General features: G+C 35.4%; 3 protein-coding genes, 1 non-coding gene and 1 pseudogene across 4 annotated transcripts; 3 read left to right on the top strand and 2 right to left on the bottom strand.

The window, feature by feature from the left end:
- LOC118035320 (receptor-like serine/threonine-protein kinase ALE2) overlaps nt 1-1,232 on the top strand; it is a 4,034-nt pseudogene extending 2,802 nt beyond the window's left edge.
- Nucleotides 1,132-3,250, bottom strand: LOC118056223 (uncharacterized). Its single transcript, XM_035068377.2, has 4 exons — nt 3,000-3,250; nt 2,672-2,769; nt 1,494-2,517; nt 1,132-1,404 (listed from the first exon to the last, which is right to left on the bottom strand). Exons 1-4 carry the CDS (start codon nt 3,078-3,080, stop codon nt 1,321-1,323), a joined length of 1,287 nt encoding a protein of 428 aa, XP_034924268.1. The 5' UTR covers nt 3,081-3,250; the 3' UTR covers nt 1,132-1,320.
- Nucleotides 3,251-5,073: 1,823 nt separating this feature from the next.
- TRNAM-CAU (transfer RNA methionine (anticodon CAU)) lies at nt 5,074-5,158 on the bottom strand. The gene is given in 2 exon segments: nt 5,074-5,109; nt 5,121-5,158. It is a non-coding gene; the product is annotated as a tRNA-Met (tRNA).
- Nucleotides 5,159-5,237: 79 nt separating this feature from the next.
- On the top strand, nt 5,238-7,620 carry LOC118056188 (heterogeneous nuclear ribonucleoprotein 1). The gene is made up of 2 exons (XM_035068334.2): nt 5,238-5,622; nt 6,148-7,620. Exons 1-2 carry the CDS (start codon nt 5,401-5,403, stop codon nt 7,177-7,179), a joined length of 1,254 nt encoding a protein of 417 aa, XP_034924225.1. The 5' UTR covers nt 5,238-5,400; the 3' UTR covers nt 7,180-7,620.
- Nucleotides 7,621-16,271: 8,651 nt separating this feature from the next.
- Nucleotides 16,272-18,198, top strand: LOC118056219 (protein NRT1/ PTR FAMILY 5.2-like). The gene is made up of 3 exons (XM_035068373.2): nt 16,272-16,481; nt 16,632-17,203; nt 17,325-18,198. Exons 1-3 carry the CDS (start codon nt 16,284-16,286, stop codon nt 18,196-18,198), a joined length of 1,644 nt encoding a protein of 547 aa, XP_034924264.2. The 5' UTR covers nt 16,272-16,283.
- Nucleotides 18,199-20,998: the final 2,800 nt, after the last annotated feature.

The raw sequence follows: 20,998 nt of genomic DNA, 5'->3' as shown, positions 1-20,998 counted from the left end.
GTAGATTTTGAGTAGCATTGCGAAGTAGGTGAGGTTAGTACAAAGGCCAAGCTCAAGAGGGATCGTTGAGTTGGCCTAAGTTGGCCTGTAGAAGATGGAATATTTCCTTGGAAAGAATTGTTCAACAATTTGAAGACCAGATATCGAACCAATGCTTTCAGGAATTTGACCGCTCAAATGGTTATTTAGACTAATGTTTTTGAGATTGGAAAGCTTCGAAATGTTGGATGACAATGATCCTTGCAATGAATTGGTAGAGTGATTCAAGGTCTCAAGTTTTCCCAGATTGGTACAGACCACTTCTGGTATTTGACCTGTGAAGTTATTGAATGACAAATCCAGAAACGTCAGGTTCCGGCAATTGGTTATAAAATCAGGGAATTCTAAAGTCCGTTCATTGAGAAAAAAACTAGATATTGCAATGAAGGCATGGAAAATTTGGACCAGTCAGGGTTTTCCAAGTTGTTTGCTCCAAGGTCTACGTTACCTTGAGCAGATTGGCAAGGTGAATAGGGATGGTACTGTTGAGATTGTTGTTGTAAAGACTGAGTTACTGAAGCTCTGTCAACTGAGATGTCTCCAAAGGTATGCTGCCCTTGAAAAAAGTTTGAAACTGGGGTCCAAGTAATTGAGCTTGGAGAGGCTGCCAATGGCTGATGGTATCGTTCACTGACATTGTTACGCTAGATGTCAAACCTGGTGAGATCAGTAAAAGGGTGAAGTTGAATTGGGCGAGAGTTCCAGTTATGTTTAGGCTGGGGAGGTTTGTGTTTGAGAGACTTTTCGTGAGGTGGAGTTGCAGGAAACAGCAGTCCACTTGCAAAGGTTGTTGAGGTTGGAACGAGACCACGAACTAAGAGAAGGAGGTGAAAAAGACAAGGTGTTTTTCAATTGGAGGAGAGCTTCAGCTTGTGTTCTTGCTGATGATTTGGCCTTCAAAGGAATGATCTCTCCAACGCATAAATGGCTGGCATTAATTCACGAGCATGTTCTTCGAGCCGGCTCTGCTTCAGTTTTCATTTAGCTTAAACTATCTTAACAGCTTTGGTAGTAGTAAGGAAAGCAGTAAGAATCCAGTTCAAGAAAATGTGGTTATGATGCAGAATTTTCTTCTGAGAAAGGCAATGTGGATAGCACAAAAGTACAGCCGTATTGTATTATATTACTCGTTAATCAAACCAATGAAAGAATTACAACTGAAAGCACGCATCAAGAACAACCGTATACCATAATTCACAAAGGGAAAAGGAAAATAGAGATGGAATCACACACAAAACAACACTCCAATCATGTTTAACGAACAATAGAAGTTTGAGTTGACTAGGTTCTTGCAGCATCACCACCATTCAAAGCTCTCTCTAGTCTTGTCTCAAATGGAGTGGAGTGCCAATTCACTCTCTTGTCCTGCAGTCCCAAAAAACTTATTCAAGTGCCATTATCACTCAATAACTTAACAGGAAAGAAGTTATACAAATTCTTCACTAGATATGTACCTCTCTGTATTTGCTGGTCGTGTTGGGTATTCCTTTGTACGAAGAGGCCGAGCCAGAATCCTTGCCGGAGCCACCGTGATTCCAATAAGTCCCAACAGTTCCTATTATTGGCATCTCATCAGGGCTACGACTTGGTGACCTCCTTGAAGAAGAAGTAGCTGAAAGCTGTTTAAGCTCTTCCACCGTTAGTGCCCCAAGAATAGGCCTATCATCAAAGCTTCTTGGTGAATTAGATCCCTGTGACATGCTTTTCTCAGGTGCAATGGCATCTAGACCAATTGAGCTAGGCTTATTGACTGGTGTGCATTCAGATGAACCCAACCAATTAGACAAGCTAGTATCCACCGCTATTTCTTGGTCTGGCTTCTTATTACATTGACCAGCTTTTGCCTTGAAACTGAATGCCAATTCCTTAAAACCAGGCTCGGAACTAAACGACATCCGGGGTTCTTGATCCAATGTCAGATTCTCTTTCTGTTGCCTCAATGGTGGTTTTCCTTTCGCTTTTACAATCTTCCATTGACTTAGATTTTCAACTGGGTTCAGCACAGCAGCTCTCCTATCTCGAAAATTCCTATTCCCAGACAAACCACTATTCATCACGTCACTATCATTCTCCTCGTTAGCCAATTTAGTCATTCTAGACGTTGACTCTGCGGTTTCATCATCCTCATATACATCATCATAATCTAGCCCCCCGTCCTCCTCCTCCTCATCACTCTCATCAATATCACTTTCCTCATAGCCCATCTCATCATCACTGTCTCTACAATTCTGATAACGATGATTAGGAGGGTAAGAACACAAGCTTGATGCAATTGAACTATCTTCAGAAGAAGACTGAGATTGGCTTGGTTTTGCAATATTCTCCTCATTTCCCTCCCTTTTATCGCCACAATCTTCTTTCCCCAACGTAAAATCTGTGGATTCTTCAACTGAAACATGGTCGTAGGTTGTCACATTCGAATTGAATGTCACTTTCTTTCTCGTACTCAAGCTTAATTTCTCCTCAGACCCATCATCCCTATACAACCATGAGAAACCCAAAATACAGCAATTCAAAAACCATTCACAAAACCCGTTTTTCCCCTTCAGAAAGTTGCATAAGACAGATACTAAAAGGGAAAGAAAAGAAAAGCAGCAAACCTCAGAAACCGTACAGTCCTTTACTTACTAACCTGATTTCTGAAGCTGGGCTCACTATAGGCTTCTCTGGGCAGCAGTCCTTAACCACTGAAACGGTAGCTTCCACTGGACTACCATAACCTTCCTTTCTCTGCAACAAAAAATCACAACTCAAAATCAGACTTCAACACTTACCAATTTGTTGACACAACAATCAAAGGAAATTCAAGAAATCCAAAGCCTCTCAAACAAGAAGAACCAAAAATGTGGGTCCTACTCTTCTCTTTTTCTCTGTTTTCTTGAAAATCAAGCAGAGAGACATAAAAAATAAGGAAACCCAAAAGGGAAATTTTAGGAAACAAGGCTCCTTAAGGTTCTTACATGGACTCGTGGTTGAACCTTACTGTGCCTACGACGTTTGCGTTCTTTGGATGAACCAAAACACGCAAGAAAGCAAGCCATGAGGAATAAGAATATCCCCTCTCTTTCTTCCTCTGTAATAAAGAGCAGCGGTTTCTGGTTTCTCGCTCGAGGAGAAATTTGTTAACAGGTCTTCATTGTTTTAGAGGGGGAGAGAGAGAGGTAGGAGCGTTCGTGTAAAGGTGGTAGGGATAAAACGGTCAAGAGATAGGAGCGAGGAGGTAGGGTTTTGGTTTTTTTAAGACGAAAAGGGAAGTGACCGTTAGGATTCTTTATCGAGGAGGGATTGGGGACACAGCCTGTAAATTTGGGATTTTGTAATTTTCCTTTGGAAAATTACAAGAAAGTCCTTATTTTATAGGTGTAATCTCAAGCAGGTCCTTAACCTAATTTTAGTCTTGATTAAGTCCCTAATATGTCAATAACATGACATTCATGTTATTTAAAACAAAAATCTTAAATAATTTACTGTTTTTTCATGAAAAAAGTAAGAATAATATGATCTTCACATGACCGGTTGATAGTTTTATCGAACTAAAAATGAATGAAAGATCTGATTTAAAAGTTCATTAATATATTGGGAATTTAATCCAGACAAAAAAAGAGAAAAGGCTAGAGACCTAATTGAAATTACTCATAAAGATTGGAGACTTTTATGACGTTTGCCCTCATCTTTTCGTTTTCTTTTTCGAAATCTATCCACTGTGCCCGGACCGTTAATCCACTGAAAGTTAGTGGGTCCCGTGTTGGTTACGCCATCTCTTGCGGATTTAGGAGAGGCGCCCACTGTCGTTTGAAATAACATATTTAGTATTTCTTTTGTAAAAAAAATAAGTGGGTGTGTACTGTAATTGTTTTTACAGTTATGATTTAAAAAAGTAAGTTTTTTTTTAAAAATATTTTTAATTATATTTTTTTAATAATATATATTTGATTAAAACTGTTGTAAGATGAATTTTTACTTATAAAATAAATAAAAAATAAATTATTTTAGTTTTTATAAAATCAAGGTGAAATATATAATTATGTATGGAGCCTGATATTAAAAACATAAATTATTTGGATAAAAAAAAATTACCATACTAAATGGTTTTGAAAAGAAAATTCCGACTAATTAAATGCTATGGACAATATTAGAATTTTTGAAAGAATTGTTTTATTTTTTAAATGGATTAAATTTCTCTCTAATTATTTTATTTATGTTGGTTAGATTTTTTATTTGTATTTGCAAGAAATATTTTGATATATTTAAAAAATTCAATAAATAAATAAAAATTAATTTAATTTTTCTTGTTAGTGATTTTTATTTAATTTCTCTATTATCAACTGATTAACTAGATACTACAGTGATTCAAAAGTTGATTTTCCATTTTGAGTTTTCATGTTTTTTTCTATAGTTTCTAATGATTTTTCTTTCAATCTTTAAAATAAAATAAAAATTAGCTAGCAAAAATAAAAACATAACTAAATAACAAAAAAATACATTTTTTTATGCTTCAACTAAACTTCAAAATATGAAGTAGATATTTAATTTGAATTAATCTAAATAAATTTAGCCTTCACTAGTCGCATTCAAGAGACTTGCCCAACATTCTAAAAATAATATTTAATTTGAATTTGAATTAATTAGATATTTGTTAATAAATAATATTTAATCTGAATTTGCCCAACATTTCAACCAGTATAATAAAATGTAGCTAGCTCTGGTCAATTTTCAATTAAAACAAGAACAATTTAATTATATACTCTGTACATATTATTGGACTGTGATAAAACTGTTTTTATTTTTCACTTATTTAGTGTTTTGAATTCTTTTTTCTAATATATGAAGTTAATTTTTATACATATACTTAATTTAATTTAAATTATATACAAAAATATTAATTAAGTTATAAAAACATGAAACATTTAATTAGTAACATTTAAGTTTATAAAATATTAATATTAGTACTCCAACTTTTATTTAATATTTTTGTTCCATTTATGTTGTAAGAATTGAAATGACAAGCTTCAGGAAGGGCCAAAAATATAATGGTGGGGTGAGAGAGGCTCGAACTCTCGACCTCAGGATAACTCAGAAGCTATGAGACCTACGCGCTAGCCAACTGCGCCACCACCCCAACATTGTTCTAGCAACATTATTTACAATTAAATCGTTGTTTATAGGGCTCAGCTTCTTTGATTGGTTGGCCAAAAGCAAAACCAACAAAAAAGCCCGCAAGGCATCGGAAAAATAAACAAACCCTAGCCCAAAACTCCCACCCTCCTCCTCCGTTCTGTGTCTCAGAGTCAGAGAGAGTTACATCAGCCTGAAAAAACTTTCAGTTGACTGCTTCCACATACACACACAGAAGAGAAGAGAATGGATTCGGACGAAGGAAAGCTGTTCGTAGGAGGAATAGCATGGGACACAACCGAAGACACGCTAAGAGACCACTTCAACCAGTACGGTGAGGTCTCTCAGGTTGTCATAATGCGTGACAAAACCACTGGTCGTCCTCGTGGCTTTGGTTTTGTCGTTTTCTCCGATCCCTCCGTTCTAGATCCTGTTCTTCACGATAAACACACCATCGATGGCCGTACTGTAATTATTCATCCTCTCTCTCTTCTTTGGGGCTTAAGCTGCATTGGGTTTCCATTGATTCGTTCCCTATTTGATTCGATTTGAATTGATTATACATTTTATTTCTCCCGCTTTTCGTTGGATTTCTGGGTTTCTTGTATTTTATTTATTTCTTGTCTAAAATGAAAGTTGCTGCAAAAAAAAAATCTAGTAATGCTAGCTAAATGTCAAGAAGAGAAAAACTCCAAGAACACACATGAGCCGTTGGATCATGATTTTAGAGTGAGACCCACTTGTAGGTCCTACTTATCCAACGGCTCATGTATAATGTTGAAGTTTTTTCTTGTTATATTTTCTTAATATTTAGCGTCACTCAAAAAAAAAATTTTTTTTTTTATGGAGCAGCTCACCAGTGGTTGATTTGAGATTTATAGTATTGTTTTGGTGTGCGGGAATATTGAGATTTAATCTGTTTCTGTAAAGTAAATGGTTTTGGACTGTGAGATTGTTTTTTAGGAGTTTTAATTTTGTTAGTTGGCAATATAGGTGGAGGCGAAAAGGGCTTTATCGAGAGAAGAACAGCATACATCATCTAGAACCGGGAGTTTTAATGGTGGTAGAGGCTCTGGTGGTGCAGGAGATTTTAGGACGAAAAAGATTTTTGTTGGTGGCTTGCCTTCCACCGTGACAGAAGATGTATTCCGTCAATATTTTCAAAGTTATGGTCATGTAAATGATGTTGTAGTAATGTATGACCAGCAGACTCAAAGGCCTCGTGGATTTGGATTTATCACCTTCGATTCTGAAGATGCAGTTGATAATGTACTCCAGAAGACCTTTCATGAGTTGAATGGTAAACTTGTAGAGGTAAAACGAGCACTCCCGAAAGATGCAAATCCAGGTAGTGAGGGGCGTGGTAGTGGCTATCGTAGTTATGGCTCCGCAGGAGCCAATGTAAATGCAGCTGATGGTCGAATCGATGGAAACCGGTATATGCAGCCCCAAACTTCTGTAGGTGGTTACCCACCTTATTCTGGATATGCTGCTCATGGTTATGGTTATGGAGCAGCAAACAGTGGAGTTGGTTATTATGGCAGTTATGGTGTTAGTGGTTATGGTGGTGGAAATGCTGGTTATGGTACGGGAGTGTATGGCATGTCTGCTGCTGTAAAAAATAGTTGGAGCAGCCAAGCTCCTTCGAGTTATGGTGCTTCTGGCTATGGTGCAAATGCAGGCTATGGGGCTGCATTCCCCTGGAGTGCTTCTGGTAGCGGCGGTTCTGCTTCTGCTCCTATGGGTCAATATCCAGCTGGAGCGTCTGGGTATGGAAATCAAGGCTATGGTTATGGTAATTATGGTGGAAGTGATGGTCCTTATTCTGGTGGCTATGGAGCTACTGGAGGGCGTGCTGGGAATGCTCCAAATGGCAGTGCCAGCAATGGAGCTGGTGGGGGAGAGCAACAGGGGAGTGGGAGCTACTATGGTGACAGTAATGGGAATTCAGGATATGCAAATGAAGCCTGGAGGTCTGATCCTTCACAAGCCTCTGGTGGTTACGGTGGTGCTCATTCAAGATAGGCATCACATCAGTAATTGATGATGCCTTCAGGTTCTTGTGAGAATTCATAATTAGGCATCTAGTCTTCTTTCAGTAGTGGAAGGATGGAAGTATGCACGCAGCAAATCATGGGAATGGCTGGATTGCTTTAACCCAGTTGTATTTTGCACTTGCTTTCTGCTAGTATATAATGGCTAGTAGTTCCAAGTAGTAGCTACATCATTTCTCTGATAGCATTTGCTTTTCAAGTCACAATTGTTAGCTTCAAGTCGTATTTTTGTTTAATTGTTTACCTCTTTATCTGTTTAAGCTTGGAGTGTTGTTCTGAGCCTTTTTCTGTTATTATATTGATGTTGCTTATGTAGGCATCTGATTGAAGGCTCTTTATTAGTTAGCATCTGTTGATCTGTGTGTATTCAATGCTATTTTGAGTATATGTTATTAGAAGTCTGATTTTCATAGCGGTACTGCTTAGCTTTTACGTATGGTATGGCATGATTGAGATTGAGGAGTAGAGATATTAAAATGTATTGAAGTTTGAGGATACTGTGCTGGAGCTCTTCACATAGATTCTTACCTTGTGAGAGTAGAAGCAGTAACCATACTGGTAGTAAAATCCTGTGTGATGAGATAATAATTTCCTCCTGTATTTGCAATTTTTGTACAGGAGAGAGAGTATTCAACTTCAGTTTGGGACTCATGGAACTCATAAGGTGGTGATTGGGTTTGTGGCGTGGACTGTAATTTAAATTGAGCTTGCTAATGATGCTTTGTTCACCAGATATGTCAAGCAAATTTTAGAGTGGTGCTGCAGTCTTCCCATTCTGAACATGTGGTATGTGAAAGTTGAAAGGATGCTATAATTTTCCCAGTTCATTTATATATATATATATATATATATATATATATATGATTTTCACTCCTTTCTTAGAGTTACCAATATAGAATTAGTTACTCTTTTGGGAGCGAGAAAAGTGTATGAAATATGTTTGCCAGTGAAAGCCTGTGAAGTTTTGGTGAAAAAAGAACTTGGTTTCATTTGAGCTCTTTAGTTGTCTACATCATTGATTCTTGGTTTCAACTAGTTAGTCCTTCTGTAATGACTAATTATCATTTGCATTTCAACATTTATTTTGTACTTCAGTTTTGGGTGCATGCTAGCAGATCAATCTCTAGAATCAGTGGTGCCTGACAGCTGCATTGCCTGACAGAAACGGTGCACCTCTTCATCTTTTATTCCTCTTCTTACCGGTCCCGACTCAGCACACTATTATTTCCTCTCTATTATTTTTTCTCTTGCTTTGGTTGTTATCATCTGGAAATCCCTTTTTCCACCAATATTTTTCGTGCTGGTCCCATTTGAGTTCTCATTTTTAGTTTCGGTTCTTGTGGTTAAGCATGCTGAAGTCTTTGTCACGAAACTGGACTGATGTATTTTTGTGAGATTAGATGCAAATGAACATTACAAATATATCAAAAACTGCAAGATTAGTAACTGTGCATCAGTCATAAGTTTTGGAATTTGAAAGTTGTGCAGTGCTGGGATTAGTCATGAGTTTTTTTTTTTTTTTTTGTGCGGCTAGGGGCACCTGCAGAAAGGGTGCAAGGAAGCATACAGGGAAGCTGTTTTTTCAGATCCTTACACCTGAAATGAAGTTTGATATTGTAAGCAATGCCCTTAAGGCCAGTAACGGACGTCTAGGTATCCAATACACGTGGGGCTGTGTGCATGGTATTTTGGAGACCTAGATAGAAGCGATTTGGGAGGAATCATGTTTACTTTACCGGCAATGACTATGATCTTTATATTTCAAGTTCCACAAAGCCGAGCATTATGATTTTGGACTAGGTTAAATGTTAGTAGAATTTGTGTTCTGGGTATGGAGGATGTTGTTGACTACCGCAAATTCCTCCTGTCTTCTGACGAGGAGCTTTGATTCGACTGGCTCCTTATTCGCCCAGTCTTACTAGTCAAGTGGTTGTTGAAAGATATTAGGCTGAAAATGAGAATGGACCCACTTCTAATCCATCGTCTCTTTGCATTATTGCATCAAGATCAGGACAAAGTTTGACTAGTTTCTTCCACAAGTTAGGTTAAGAAGTGGATTTGGTACGAAAGATTTTTCATGGTTGGATGTGGATGTGGGTTAAAGGCCCTTTTGTGTGAATGCACAGCCAAATCCACCGGAGCTCCGTCCAGTACCGCCACGCACATAAGAATGACCGATGAGTAAGACCAATCAAAAATCCACAAGCTACATTCAAGAGGCGCGATGCAATGGCATGAGCATAGCTATCAAGCTTCACCTTGTTCCACATGTTGATCTGGTGCCTCGTCTATATGAGCTAGGCTCGGGCTGGTTTTGTTTTCGATCTATTCAGGACCTGTTTGTTTCTGTGTTTTAAAAGTGCTTTTGAAAAAATTTAAAATTTTTTATTTTTTTATTAACTTCAAATTAATATGTTTTTAGTGTTTTAAAATTATTTTGATGGGTTGATGTTAAAAATAATTTTTAAAAAATCAAAAAACATTATTGGCATGCATTTTGACACGAAAAGTTATTTAAAAAACAACCACAATCACACTGCCAAACAAACTCTTAAAAAATTAAATCGACTCGGTTAATTAATTAGTCAAATGCGAGTGAGACATGAACATGCTAATTCCAATAATATCTTATAAAAAATACTTCAAACAAAACCATCATCCCAAGGATTTCAAGAACCCCATCAAGATTTTTTGGCACAAAAGAAACCAATTGGGTCACTATAGCTTTAACCACCGTGACAATGATAAGGACTGGGAATCGCTAGATGGCCTGAATTCCCACCGTTGACCATGGCTACCTGCTACTTCCCTTTCGAGATGACAAAGCCTAAGGGAAGCGCGTGGGCTGGCTAGCTAGCATTCACTAGTGATCTATACAATGTATCCAACCAGTTGTTCAAAACTTTAACCTTTTTTTTTTTGTTTTTTTAATTTGCTGTCAAACCACCATTGGAAATGTTGTCGTTGCATAGCATAAGCAGAACATGGATCTATACTGGTGCTTGATTCTCATATGCAACTATTAATATTCTTATCAGGAAATTCTACTCCAAAGTGCTAGCATCCATTGGAGCTCTTCGAGCTCTATGTTTCGAGGAACGAACCACAAGAGGGTTTCAGTTACCGGGCCACTTCCTCAATTATTTTATTAAAATGACATCGGTTTGTTTTTTAATTTTTTTTTATTGCTAACCCAGTTAGGTTTAGTGAGGTTTAGCTTGGTTAACTAACTCATTAAGTATCTTACCCAAGTCAATGTTTTTTTAATTTAACTTGAAATTAAAACAATTAGGGTTAGATTTCGAGTTATAATTGATTTCTTGTATATATCAATTTGTTGTATCGAGCCATGCTTAATAATGATGATGCATGCATACAATGACAAGCTACTAGTACTTTATATAACTAGTTATTAATTATAATACTGTGAACTTGTGATGTAATTCTCAACCTTCTTCTTTGTGTTTATAATTTAATTCTTAATAAATATTTATTTTCTTATAAACGGAAGCAAAAGATACTTGATTCTTTTCAACTGCATCAATGAATACTCTGACTTTCAAACATGATATAAATTATTATAATTTTGTTAGAAAATGATAGCCAATTTTTTAAAAAAGTAATCTCATCTTAACGCAAACTAAAATTTTTATCACTGTTCTTTTCACCGAGAGGCTATGATGCATTTTTGCTAAACTTCTAGAATTTACCAAGTCTGAATTCCTCACCATTTGAAGATATATTTAGCCATTTATTTTTAGAAAAAAATATTAAAAAATTATCATTTTTTTTAAACTACAAGACTAAAACTATAATTTTGGTTTGGAGACAGCAGGCGCCATGTTTTCTTTTTAGCCTTTAATACGCATAATGATTCTAAACTACAAGACTAAAACTAGATTTTTCTTAAAAAAAAATTAAGGATAATGCAAAGATATTTCATCTTCAAAAGTATTATTTAAGTGGAGTGTAAACTTGTTTGATTAAATCTATTTGTTGAAAAATAATCCCTCTATAAATTTATGTAAAAATCTATAGAATTGATGACATTAGATTCATGTATTATGTTTGAATCTATGGGTGTAGTAAATCTGACTATGCTCGGGGTGTGATGATAAAAATCATCGGGCTTGACACCCTAGGATAACACAAGATAGGCTCACCCTGTTAACAAAGAAATTTTCATCGGTTTTTAAACATTGATTTTCTCATAAACAAATTTATCAACAAAATCACGGACGAAAAACTGTCGTCAGAAAACATATCATTGATGATTTATATGTTGTTGATCATTTTGTCAGCAATATAATCATCAATGGATTTATAGACAAAATAGGATGTCAAACAAAAAAAAATTTCTATCAGGTTCATTGGACGATCCCAATTGTTGATGGTTGAAGATCGATGCCTTGATCCCAATTGCGAGGAACCAACGATCGATACACTACGACCCATCCACATATCCTCAAATGCTTCTTTTTTGTTCAACGATTTTATCATAACTGACCTCACTCAGCCTATGATCTAACTTGATGTTGAACTTATGAGTAACGACTGATAATTTATTGTGATTTGTGTACTTATCCCATAATAGTTCGTTAGAATCTTTTAAAAGTTTAAAAAACTTGGTTGTACCCGTATTTGGTTATTTATCTATAATTAAACAATCACCTGCATAACCCTTATTCATTCTCATTGTATCCACAACTTACTTCTATAACGATTATTATTATTATCATCTACAACTCCATGCATGTTACTATAACTAAATGTTGATCCAATCATCCTTTCTACCATGGTTTCATAAGAAACATATAGTTCTCCATGTACAAACCAACACAAGTATTTTTCCATCAACTCTTTTTGTAGAAGATGTATTATAACATCTGGATTAATAAATTTTTTATTTTTACACCTCTTACATGGACATCTGATACCGTGTTCACTAATATTTCTTGGATTTAACAATGTGTAATTAATAAAACTTTCTTTCCCATTACAATAATCTATTATGCACAACTCTTTAGGTGAAACTCGATACATTCAAGAATAATAATCCATTACTTATATGAAATCTATATAGAATATTAATGACAACATGTATTAATTAACAATGTAAACTAAATAAATTATAGATACCTAGTTAATTAGTTATCATTGGTTGAATTTAAAATTATTCTATCTATTTTAATAATACCCTTTAATGATTATCAATTTTCTCCAAAAAATTCAAATTTACCTTAATTTGAACTGAATAATAAATTTGACAAAATATGAAATGTACCCATTAAAAGACCCATTATATATTTAATTATAAAACACTTAAGTTCCAAAATCAAACACAATGCCATCAAATGACAAACACATTTTTTTTAAATCTCAAACAAACCCTAACATGTATAAATCACATATTTATATAATAGATTCCTATAAGAAAAGGCTATAAAACAATTAAACACACAAACAAACTACATATTCTTCATAAAAATACCAAAAAATTATATAAAAAAATGAGTTGCAACAAAAAAATAGGTAGGTTTGCTTACTTGATGTGACGAATTTTAAAAACAAATTGAGCCAGAACAAGGATATTGATAGGTTGGGTGCTGGGGTCACCATATTTGTGATGATGAGAGTTTGATTTGTGATAAAATAAGAAATGAAGGATGTTTTATGGAGGAAAAAAAAAAAGGAATAAGAAGAAGAAATGGGGGAAGGGTGTTTGTAAGTATTATCGACAATTCACCCATAAATATTAGCGACAATTATATTTCATCGATAATTCTATTTGTAATACCGACACATTATATTTTTATTTTTTTCATTAATTGATTTCCAACTGTAATTTTTTTGGTATTTACCAACAATATTTATTATGTCGGTATTTTCATTTGTATTTGATAATTTTCTTGTAGTATTTTCTCTAAACATCAATAAAATATTTTGTTAGAGTTTTTCAATTTTCTGGTAATATCGTTACCTTCTATACAAATTCTAATATTGATACATTGTCTGCCACGAAAACCCTAATACTAATAATAGATTGATTTTATGATGATTTATCATTATCCATGCATAGTGATTATGCATGTCTTAACAACTCATGTTGAATGTATAAAAAAAAAATTATAATTTATAAAACAATTAAGAATCTTAACTGCGGTTGCGTAGTTAACACCTTAAAATCCTTATCCTATTGATATACAAAGTCTTGGAATATATAAAATCTCTTAATTTATGTAATTAATTAATATTTATTATGTGACGTAACAGTAATGCATTCGAGTTTAACGACATCAATCAACCTCACAGGCAGTGGCGGAGCCACGTGGGGACAAAAGGGGGCAATTGCCCCCTTAACTTTTTTTTTTTTTTTTAATAATATATTAGTTTAGGGAATTTACTGCAGGGAAGGAAAAAGGAAACGTACCTGCATTGTTTTATAATTGTAGATTTGTAGGCTTCTAATATATATAATAATATAATATAATATATATAAACAGCTCTTAAAAACGTACCTGCACAATTTTTTCCTTTTTTCCTTTTGTTTCCATATTAAATTGATGGTACCATCTTTAAAATATGGAATACCTAGCTATCAAAGAGTATTTTTTGTTCCTTGCTTTTGCCGCGTTGTTTTTTTCATGAGCTGTTGTTCTTTTGCCTCTCTCGTATATATAAATTTCTCATCAAGTATAGGTAAGTAATTAATCTTTTTTGCCTTTTACTTTATATTTTAGGTAAATTTTCTTTATTTATTTCATTGTTTTAATTTTAATTTTATTCTTTTATAATTAGCTATTAAAAATATTAGGGTTCATGATAATTTATGGTTTTTGATATAAATATGTTCAAAATAAATGTTTAAATCTACTAATTTAATCAATTAAATATTTCTTTTCTTATTATAAAGAATAAATTAATATTCATGCAAAACCATTATTCTTGACATCTCTTGCATTGACAGAGTAGTTTATTGAAATTTAATATTTTCATATGACTTGTTTGTAAGTAAAATATCAAGTAGAAAGCATGTTTTTCAAGAATTGTTTCTCTTACACATACATTAGGCATTGCTTTTCAATTAAATATCTAGAAATAATTAAGTATAATTTAATCAACATACTTATTATATTTATATAGATATGAATTGAAATAGGTTTTGATTTTGATGAATTAATGTGTATTTTGATATGAATTTCATATGAAAGATTTAGAATTATTGTGTAACTCAACTGATTTTTATTTAACAGTGAATTATTATGTAGTTGTGTTAATTATTATGTAGACACTAATGATGATAAAAAAATAATCCACGTGGTGATGATGATACGTATATTATGGTACTTGGTGACCAACTTGATACGTATATTATTGATCTACGTGGTGATGATGAGTTCTCTGGTATTGAAGGTATTGCTAGTCTTACAGAGAAAATGGTAAAAACAAAGAAGAATTTGATATTTCCATTAGTATATATATGCTTATCAAATTATATCATTACTTCTACCAGTTGCAACTGCTACAGTTGAGAGAGTTTTTTCTGCTATGCATATTGTTAAGAGTAGATTATGGAATAGAAAGGGAGATAAGTGGATGAATGATAGTTTTGGTTGTATACATTGAGAAAGATATCTTCGATAAGATTGATAATGAAGCTATTATGAAGCGATTTCAAAATATAAAAACTCGAAGAGAACAATTATAATGTAAGTTTTTTATTTTAAAAGTATTTTTAAATTAATTTTACTTGATATGAATTAGTATATATGCTTTGAATTGATTTCTAATGTATATCTATATAATTTAGTATTTGTTAATAATTTGCCCCTCATTGAAAAAACTCTGGCTCCGCCACTGCTCACATGCCCTGTTTTTCATATACATATAAAAAATATTATATACTACAAATTGCTAATCTTTTACTATAATTTTGTAACCCTGCACAGACTTTGAGCACATACATTGACCTCGTCTGCCATATATTTTCACCAACAGAGCTAGCCTTGTTGCCCTACCTCCTCGTCAGTGTCGAATATATAATTAGCTAGCAATATATTGTAATTATAGCTAGTTGATACAAGCATGTTTTCATATAGACATGGGATTTTCTTGCATTTTTAACATTTTTCCTGCATTATAGATTCTGGTGATAGCTCTTGAACGTTTTCTCCTCTCCAGGACAGCAAGAAAGCGGCCCACCAGAATTTTCCTAAGAAACGTGAACATAATTTTCTGGATTGGGAATAATTCGTGCAGTTCATAGCCTTTTCCTTCCCCTCTCCCACGTTTTTCACTTTGTTTTTAGTGGGTATTTTCTTTGATGAAGACATCTCTTGATGCTAGCTGCTTCCTTGCTTCCAGTTTTGTCAGCAGTGAGTTAGAGTAGGCAAGTGAACAGTGAACTAGCTATAGCACCAAACAAAAGGAGCCAAAGCTAGCTTTCATGTTGTAAGACAGATAGATACCCTGAGATGGTAATGGAGGTGAAAACGAAAGCAAGAGCAAGTTTCGGAAGGTTGCAAATAAGTTACGATAAAGAATAATGTAAATAATATTTTCTGATCCCACGTAATATATAGTTTTTGAATACAATAAGGATTTCACAAGAAAGTGATGTACCGATGCAAATTCAAAGTTACTTGAAAATCATATTTTACCTAACACAGTACTGTTGAATTTGCTTGTGCTAAACGTCAATCTAATCCTTTATAAAGGCTACTTATTAACATGATATTGGTACCAAGATCACCTTGAGTTCCTATACCATATATCTCCACCATGATTTGTAAAGTAGAAGAAAAGGGAGCTACAGATGGAAGCAAAGATTATACAGAAGATGGGACTGTGGACATCAAGGGCAATCCTTCGTTAAGATCAAAGTCAGGAAGATGGAAAGCTTGTTCCTTTATATTAGGTAAGTTGCTAAGTTAATCTCCTTGCTAGCTACTACATGTGTACTAGCCATGAAATAGCCCTATCAAGTTTGGCTCCAAATGAGTAAGCTTTTGCTTCCATTTTGTAACAGTGTATGTTGTTGTGGTCTAAATGATAGGGTATGAAGTGTTTGAGAGGATGGCATACTACGGGATAGTATCGAATCTGGTGTTGTATTTGACAAGGAAGCTCCATGAAGGCACTGTAACATCTTCAAACAATGTCACCAACTGGGTTGGTACTGTATGGATATTGCCGATTTTGGGTGCTTACATTGCAGATGCTCATCTCGGCCGATTCAGGACTTTTGTCATTGCATCAGGAATTTATCTATTGGTAACAATTAAGTCTTAATTTCTACAAAATCATCTTACTCTTAATGTTTCAATTTTCTTGGGACGACATCTTCATTACTTGAATTGAACAACGTTCTCATGGCTTCAAAGTAACTGATCATTTGATCCTCCAACATGTATAACCAAACAGGGAATGTCCCTTTTAACCCTGGCTGTTTCGGTGCCTGCCCTAAGGCCACCATCCTGCGGTCATGGCATCAAAGACCAGGGATGTGACAAAACGGCCTCAGCCTTACAAAAGGGCATATTCTACGGTGCACTATACATAATAGCAGTTGGTACTGGTGGAACCAAGCCCAACATCTCTACCATGGGGGCGGACCAATTCGACGATCTTGAACCCAAGGAAAAGCAGCAGAAGCTCTCATTCTTCAACTGGTGGATGTTCAGTATTTTCTTCGGCACTCTTTTCTCAAACACATTCTTGGTTTACATACAAGACAACGTAGGTTGGGGCCTTGGTTATGGCATTCCTACCTTGGGGCTCGCACTTTCGATCATTGTGTTCTTTGCCGGCAATTCATTCTATAGGCACAAATTGCCTGCAGGGAGTCCGTTCACCAAGATGGCACAAGTACTTGTGGCTGCTGTTAGGAAGTGGAAGGTTAGCCTCCCAAAGGATCCAAAAGAGCTTCACGAACTAGGGATAGAAGAGTCTGCTAAATCTGCAAGAAATAGGATTGACCATACCTATATCTTAAGGTCGATCCTCTAAGTTTCACAAATTATTAGCTAAACTGTTTAATTTGTACCTAATATTATTTTTCACAGTTGTTATAACTCATTACTAGCTACCTTAATCTCCATATTTGTGCGCTGGCAGATTGCTTGACAAAGCTGCTGTAAAGAGTGGACCAACGTCACCCTGGATGCTATGTCCAGTGACTCAAGTTGAAGAAACCAAGCAAATGATAAAAATGCTTCCTGTTTTAATGGTCACGCTCATACCTAGTGCCATGGTAGCTCAATTAAGCACGTTTTTCGTCAAACAAGGGACAACCTTAGACAGAAGCATGGGACCCCATTTCGAAATCCCTCCGGCATGCCTCGGAGCATTCGTGACAATCTTCATGATGGGAAGCCTCGTGTTGTATGATCGTTGCTTGGTCCCAATAGCTAGACACTACACAAAAAACCCGAGAGGGATTACTTTGCTGCAGAGAATGGGGATTGGTATGATCTTGCATATTATTGTCATGTTCATAGCTTTCGTTGTTGAAAGGAAAAGACTTAGTGTTGCAAGAGAACATAATATTGTAGGCAGACTAGAAGTAGTGCCTCTCAGCATTTTTGTACTCCTACCTCAGTTTGCTATAGTAGGGATTTCTGATACGTTCTTGGACGTAGCCAAGCTAGAGTTTTTCTATGACCAGGCCCCGGAAGGAATGAAAAGCTTGGGGACTTCATATTTCTGTAGCAGTATTGGAGTTGGGAATTACCTCAGCAGTTTTATCCTGTCATCGGTTTCTGGGATCACTAAGAAACATGGCCATAAAGGGTGGATTTTGGACAATCTAAATCTCTCTCGCATAGACTATTATTATGCATTCTTGGCCATCTTGGGCTTTCTCAACTTCCTCCTCTTTTTACTTGTGGCAAACTACTTTGTATATAATGTCGAAATGGACTCCAAAAGGGATCTGCAGAGAGCAATGGAAACTTCCTCTGGCAAGAGTCCTGTTCAGAATTTACAATGAAGACTCGTAGGCTGGGTATTCGATGTCCTGTGGAGCTTATTGTATCATCACTTGCTATAAGAAATGTCTTTTGATTTAGAAACATAAATTTCATTTCGGTAACAATGGTTTGTCTTTAGCAATGACCTATAACACTGTAATTGATCAAACTGTTATTAAACTAGGCCGGGCTAATATGAAACTTGACCTAAGATAGATTTTATGGATACAATAAAAACATTCTATCAAAACTCAATGATTTTTTTATTTATTTTTTAAAATATTAAACTTTAAAAAAAAAAATTCACTCACCATATTCATGGACTGAAACTTGCACAAAATCCACTCTCGAGTGATTTCATGTTAGTTTAAAAGATTAGCAGCAAAATAGTATTTTTCTCTAAATTTATACTTGAACCCTAGAATTAATAATTTGGGTTTCTTTTTTCTTTCCCTCCTTCTAAAATTACTAGAACCATGAAATAAGGATTAAGAAACATCTTACCAGCTAAGTTTGAGTTCAATTGAAGGGTTTCTTGACAAACTCTTCTTTCTCCTTCCTAATTTCTAGCTACTCTCTCTTATTTTTTATTGTCAAAACCAGCCCTCTTTCTCTATATTCCCTATTGCTTCTCCTTTTTTGTTTACACAAAATTTATCTCAAGCTCTCCATCTACAAGGACATGCATATTGTATTGGAGGAGAAAACAAATGAGAAGATGTTTTTCTTTCCTGAGCTAGCTGTTGGCCTTAAAAAGAAAAGAGGAAGGGATTTTCTGGTTTTTATTTACAAAAATATCATTACATAATCTATGTGTCATTTTTTTGTATTTTATCGGACCATCAATAATTTTGCAAGACCTTATAAAACTCTGATTACCCTAAAATTTTAATGCAAGATATAAAAATATATAAAGAGACTTCTTATAAAATTTCATCAAAATCCAAGACTAACATGGACTAAAAATCAAGGCAATTATACACTAAAACGACCCCTGATAAGCTGAGACCAACTCGACCTCGAAAACCAAGGCAAATACCAACAAAAATGAGCCTTGACAGACCACCACCAACAAGGCCTGAAAACCAAGACAAATACCTATGAAATGGGTCGCAACAGTTTGAAATCAACTAGGCCTGAAAACAAAGGCAAATAACCACTGAAACGGCAGCAACAAGCAAAGACTAGATAGGCTCAAAAACCAAGGCAAATACTCATCAAAATAGGATGTGATGGGCCATGATCCACTTAACCCCACAACCAAGGAAAATAACCACCAAAATATGCCCAAACAAGCCAGGATAAAATAGGTCTAAAACCTTTGGCAAATACCCAACAAAATAGACCCCGATGAGCAAAGACCAACCAAGCCCGAAAACTAAGGCAATTACAAATGAAAATGAGCCCTGATGTGCTGGGACTAACAAGGACCGAAAACAAAGGCTACTACCCACCAAAATGGGTCCTAATGGGACAAGACATCCCAGCCAAAAAACTAAGAAAAATAACTTCTAAAACCCAACAGCCAAAACCAACTATAACCAAAACCCAAGACAAATACACACTGAAATGGCCCCCGATGGACTAGGACGAATTAGGAGTAAAAACCAAGGTAAACATTCACTAAAAGAGGTTAGGACCAAATTGATCTAAAAAAACTAGGCAAATACACACTAAAACAAGCTCTAATGGGACGGGACTAACTATGCCCGAAGATAAAAGGCAAATACTAGCCAAAATAAGCCCTAAAAGGTGGAGATAAACAAGGTTTTAAATTCAAGGCAAATACACACTAAAACGATCCTCGATGTGTCGGGACCAACTGGGCCCAAAAAGGAAAAAAACAACTACCCACTAAAATGGGCATTGATAGGCTAGGTCATTCCAAGCCCAAAATCAAAGGCTACTACTCACTGAATTGAGCCCTGATAGGCCATAACCATCCAGGCTTGAAAATCAAGGCAAATACCCACTAACACAGACCCTGATGTTATTAGATCAACCAAATCTGAAAACCACGAAAAATACCCTTTGAAATAGGCCTTGACAACCCGGGATCAACCTGGACAAAAAAACTAAGGCAATTACACACTAGAATGACCCCTAATAAGTCAGGACCAACCAACCCTGAAAATCAAGGTAAAAACCAATAAAAATGAGCCATGATGGATCGTCACCAATCGAGCATGAAAACTAAAGCAAATACCCATGAAAAGGGCCATTATGATCTGAAACCAACCAGACATGAAAACCAAGACAAATACCAACCAAAACAAGCACAACAAGCCACTACCAAACACGCTAAAAAACCAAGGCAAATACCCATATAAATGGGCCCTGATAAATAGGGACCAACTAGGCCCAAAAATCAAGGCTAATACACATAGAAAGGGGCCCCAATGTGTTGGGGCCAACTAAGGTTGAAAACTAAGGCAAATACTCACTTAAATAGGATTTGACAAGCCAAGACTAACCTAGCCTAAAAACCAAGTCAAAAACATCTTAAAATTGGCCCTCATAGGCCATGACCAACCAAGCCTAAAAAACAAGGAAAATACCTACTAAAACAGGCCATGATGGCCAAAACTAACCAGAGCCTGAAACCTAAGGAAAATACAAACCCAAATGGCCCCCGATGAACCTAGACAAATCAGGCCCAAAAACTAAGGTAAAGATATATTGAGATAGGCATGGACCAACCGAGCCTAAAAAATTAGGCAAATACACATAAAAAATTAAGGCAAATACTTCCAAAACGAGCCACAATAGGCTTTAACAAATCGAGCTTGAAAACAAAGGAAAATATCTACTGAAACATGC

The sequence above is a fragment of the Populus alba genome, chromosome 2 (assembly GCF_005239225.2).
Source record: "Populus alba chromosome 2, ASM523922v2, whole genome shotgun sequence".
In the NCBI taxonomy this organism is placed as follows: domain Eukaryota; kingdom Viridiplantae; phylum Streptophyta; class Magnoliopsida; order Malpighiales; family Salicaceae; genus Populus; species Populus alba.
This window is presented reverse-complemented; position numbering and strand designations above follow the sequence as displayed.

Excerpts from the sequence above, each read along its gene's own strand:
- LOC118056219 (XM_035068373.2), top strand. The coding sequence starts at position 16,284 with ATGGCATACTACGGGATAGTATCGAATCTGGTGTTGTATTTGACAAGG. Across the intron at positions 16,482-16,631 it reads CATCAGGAATTTATCTATTG|GGAATGTCCCTTTTAACCCT; the intron begins GTAACAATTAAG and ends ATAACCAAACAG. Across the intron at positions 17,204-17,324 it reads GACCATACCTATATCTTAAG|ATTGCTTGACAAAGCTGCTG; the intron begins GTCGATCCTCTA and ends GTGCGCTGGCAG.
- LOC118056223 (XM_035068377.2), bottom strand. The coding sequence starts at position 3,080 with ATGGCTTGCTTTCTTGCGTGTTTTGGTTCATCCAAAGAACGCAAACGT. Across the intron at positions 2,518-2,671 it reads AGCCCAGCTTCAGAAATCAG|GGATGATGGGTCTGAGGAGA; the intron begins GTTAGTAAGTAA and ends ATGGTTGTATAG. Across the intron at positions 1,405-1,493 it reads CGACCAGCAAATACAGAGAG|GACAAGAGAGTGAATTGGCA; the intron begins GTACATATCTAG and ends TTGGGACTGCAG.
- LOC118056188 (XM_035068334.2), top strand. The coding sequence starts at position 5,401 with ATGGATTCGGACGAAGGAAAGCTGTTCGTAGGAGGAATAGCATGGGAC. Across the intron at positions 5,623-6,147 it reads ACACCATCGATGGCCGTACT|GTGGAGGCGAAAAGGGCTTT; the intron begins GTAATTATTCAT and ends TTGGCAATATAG.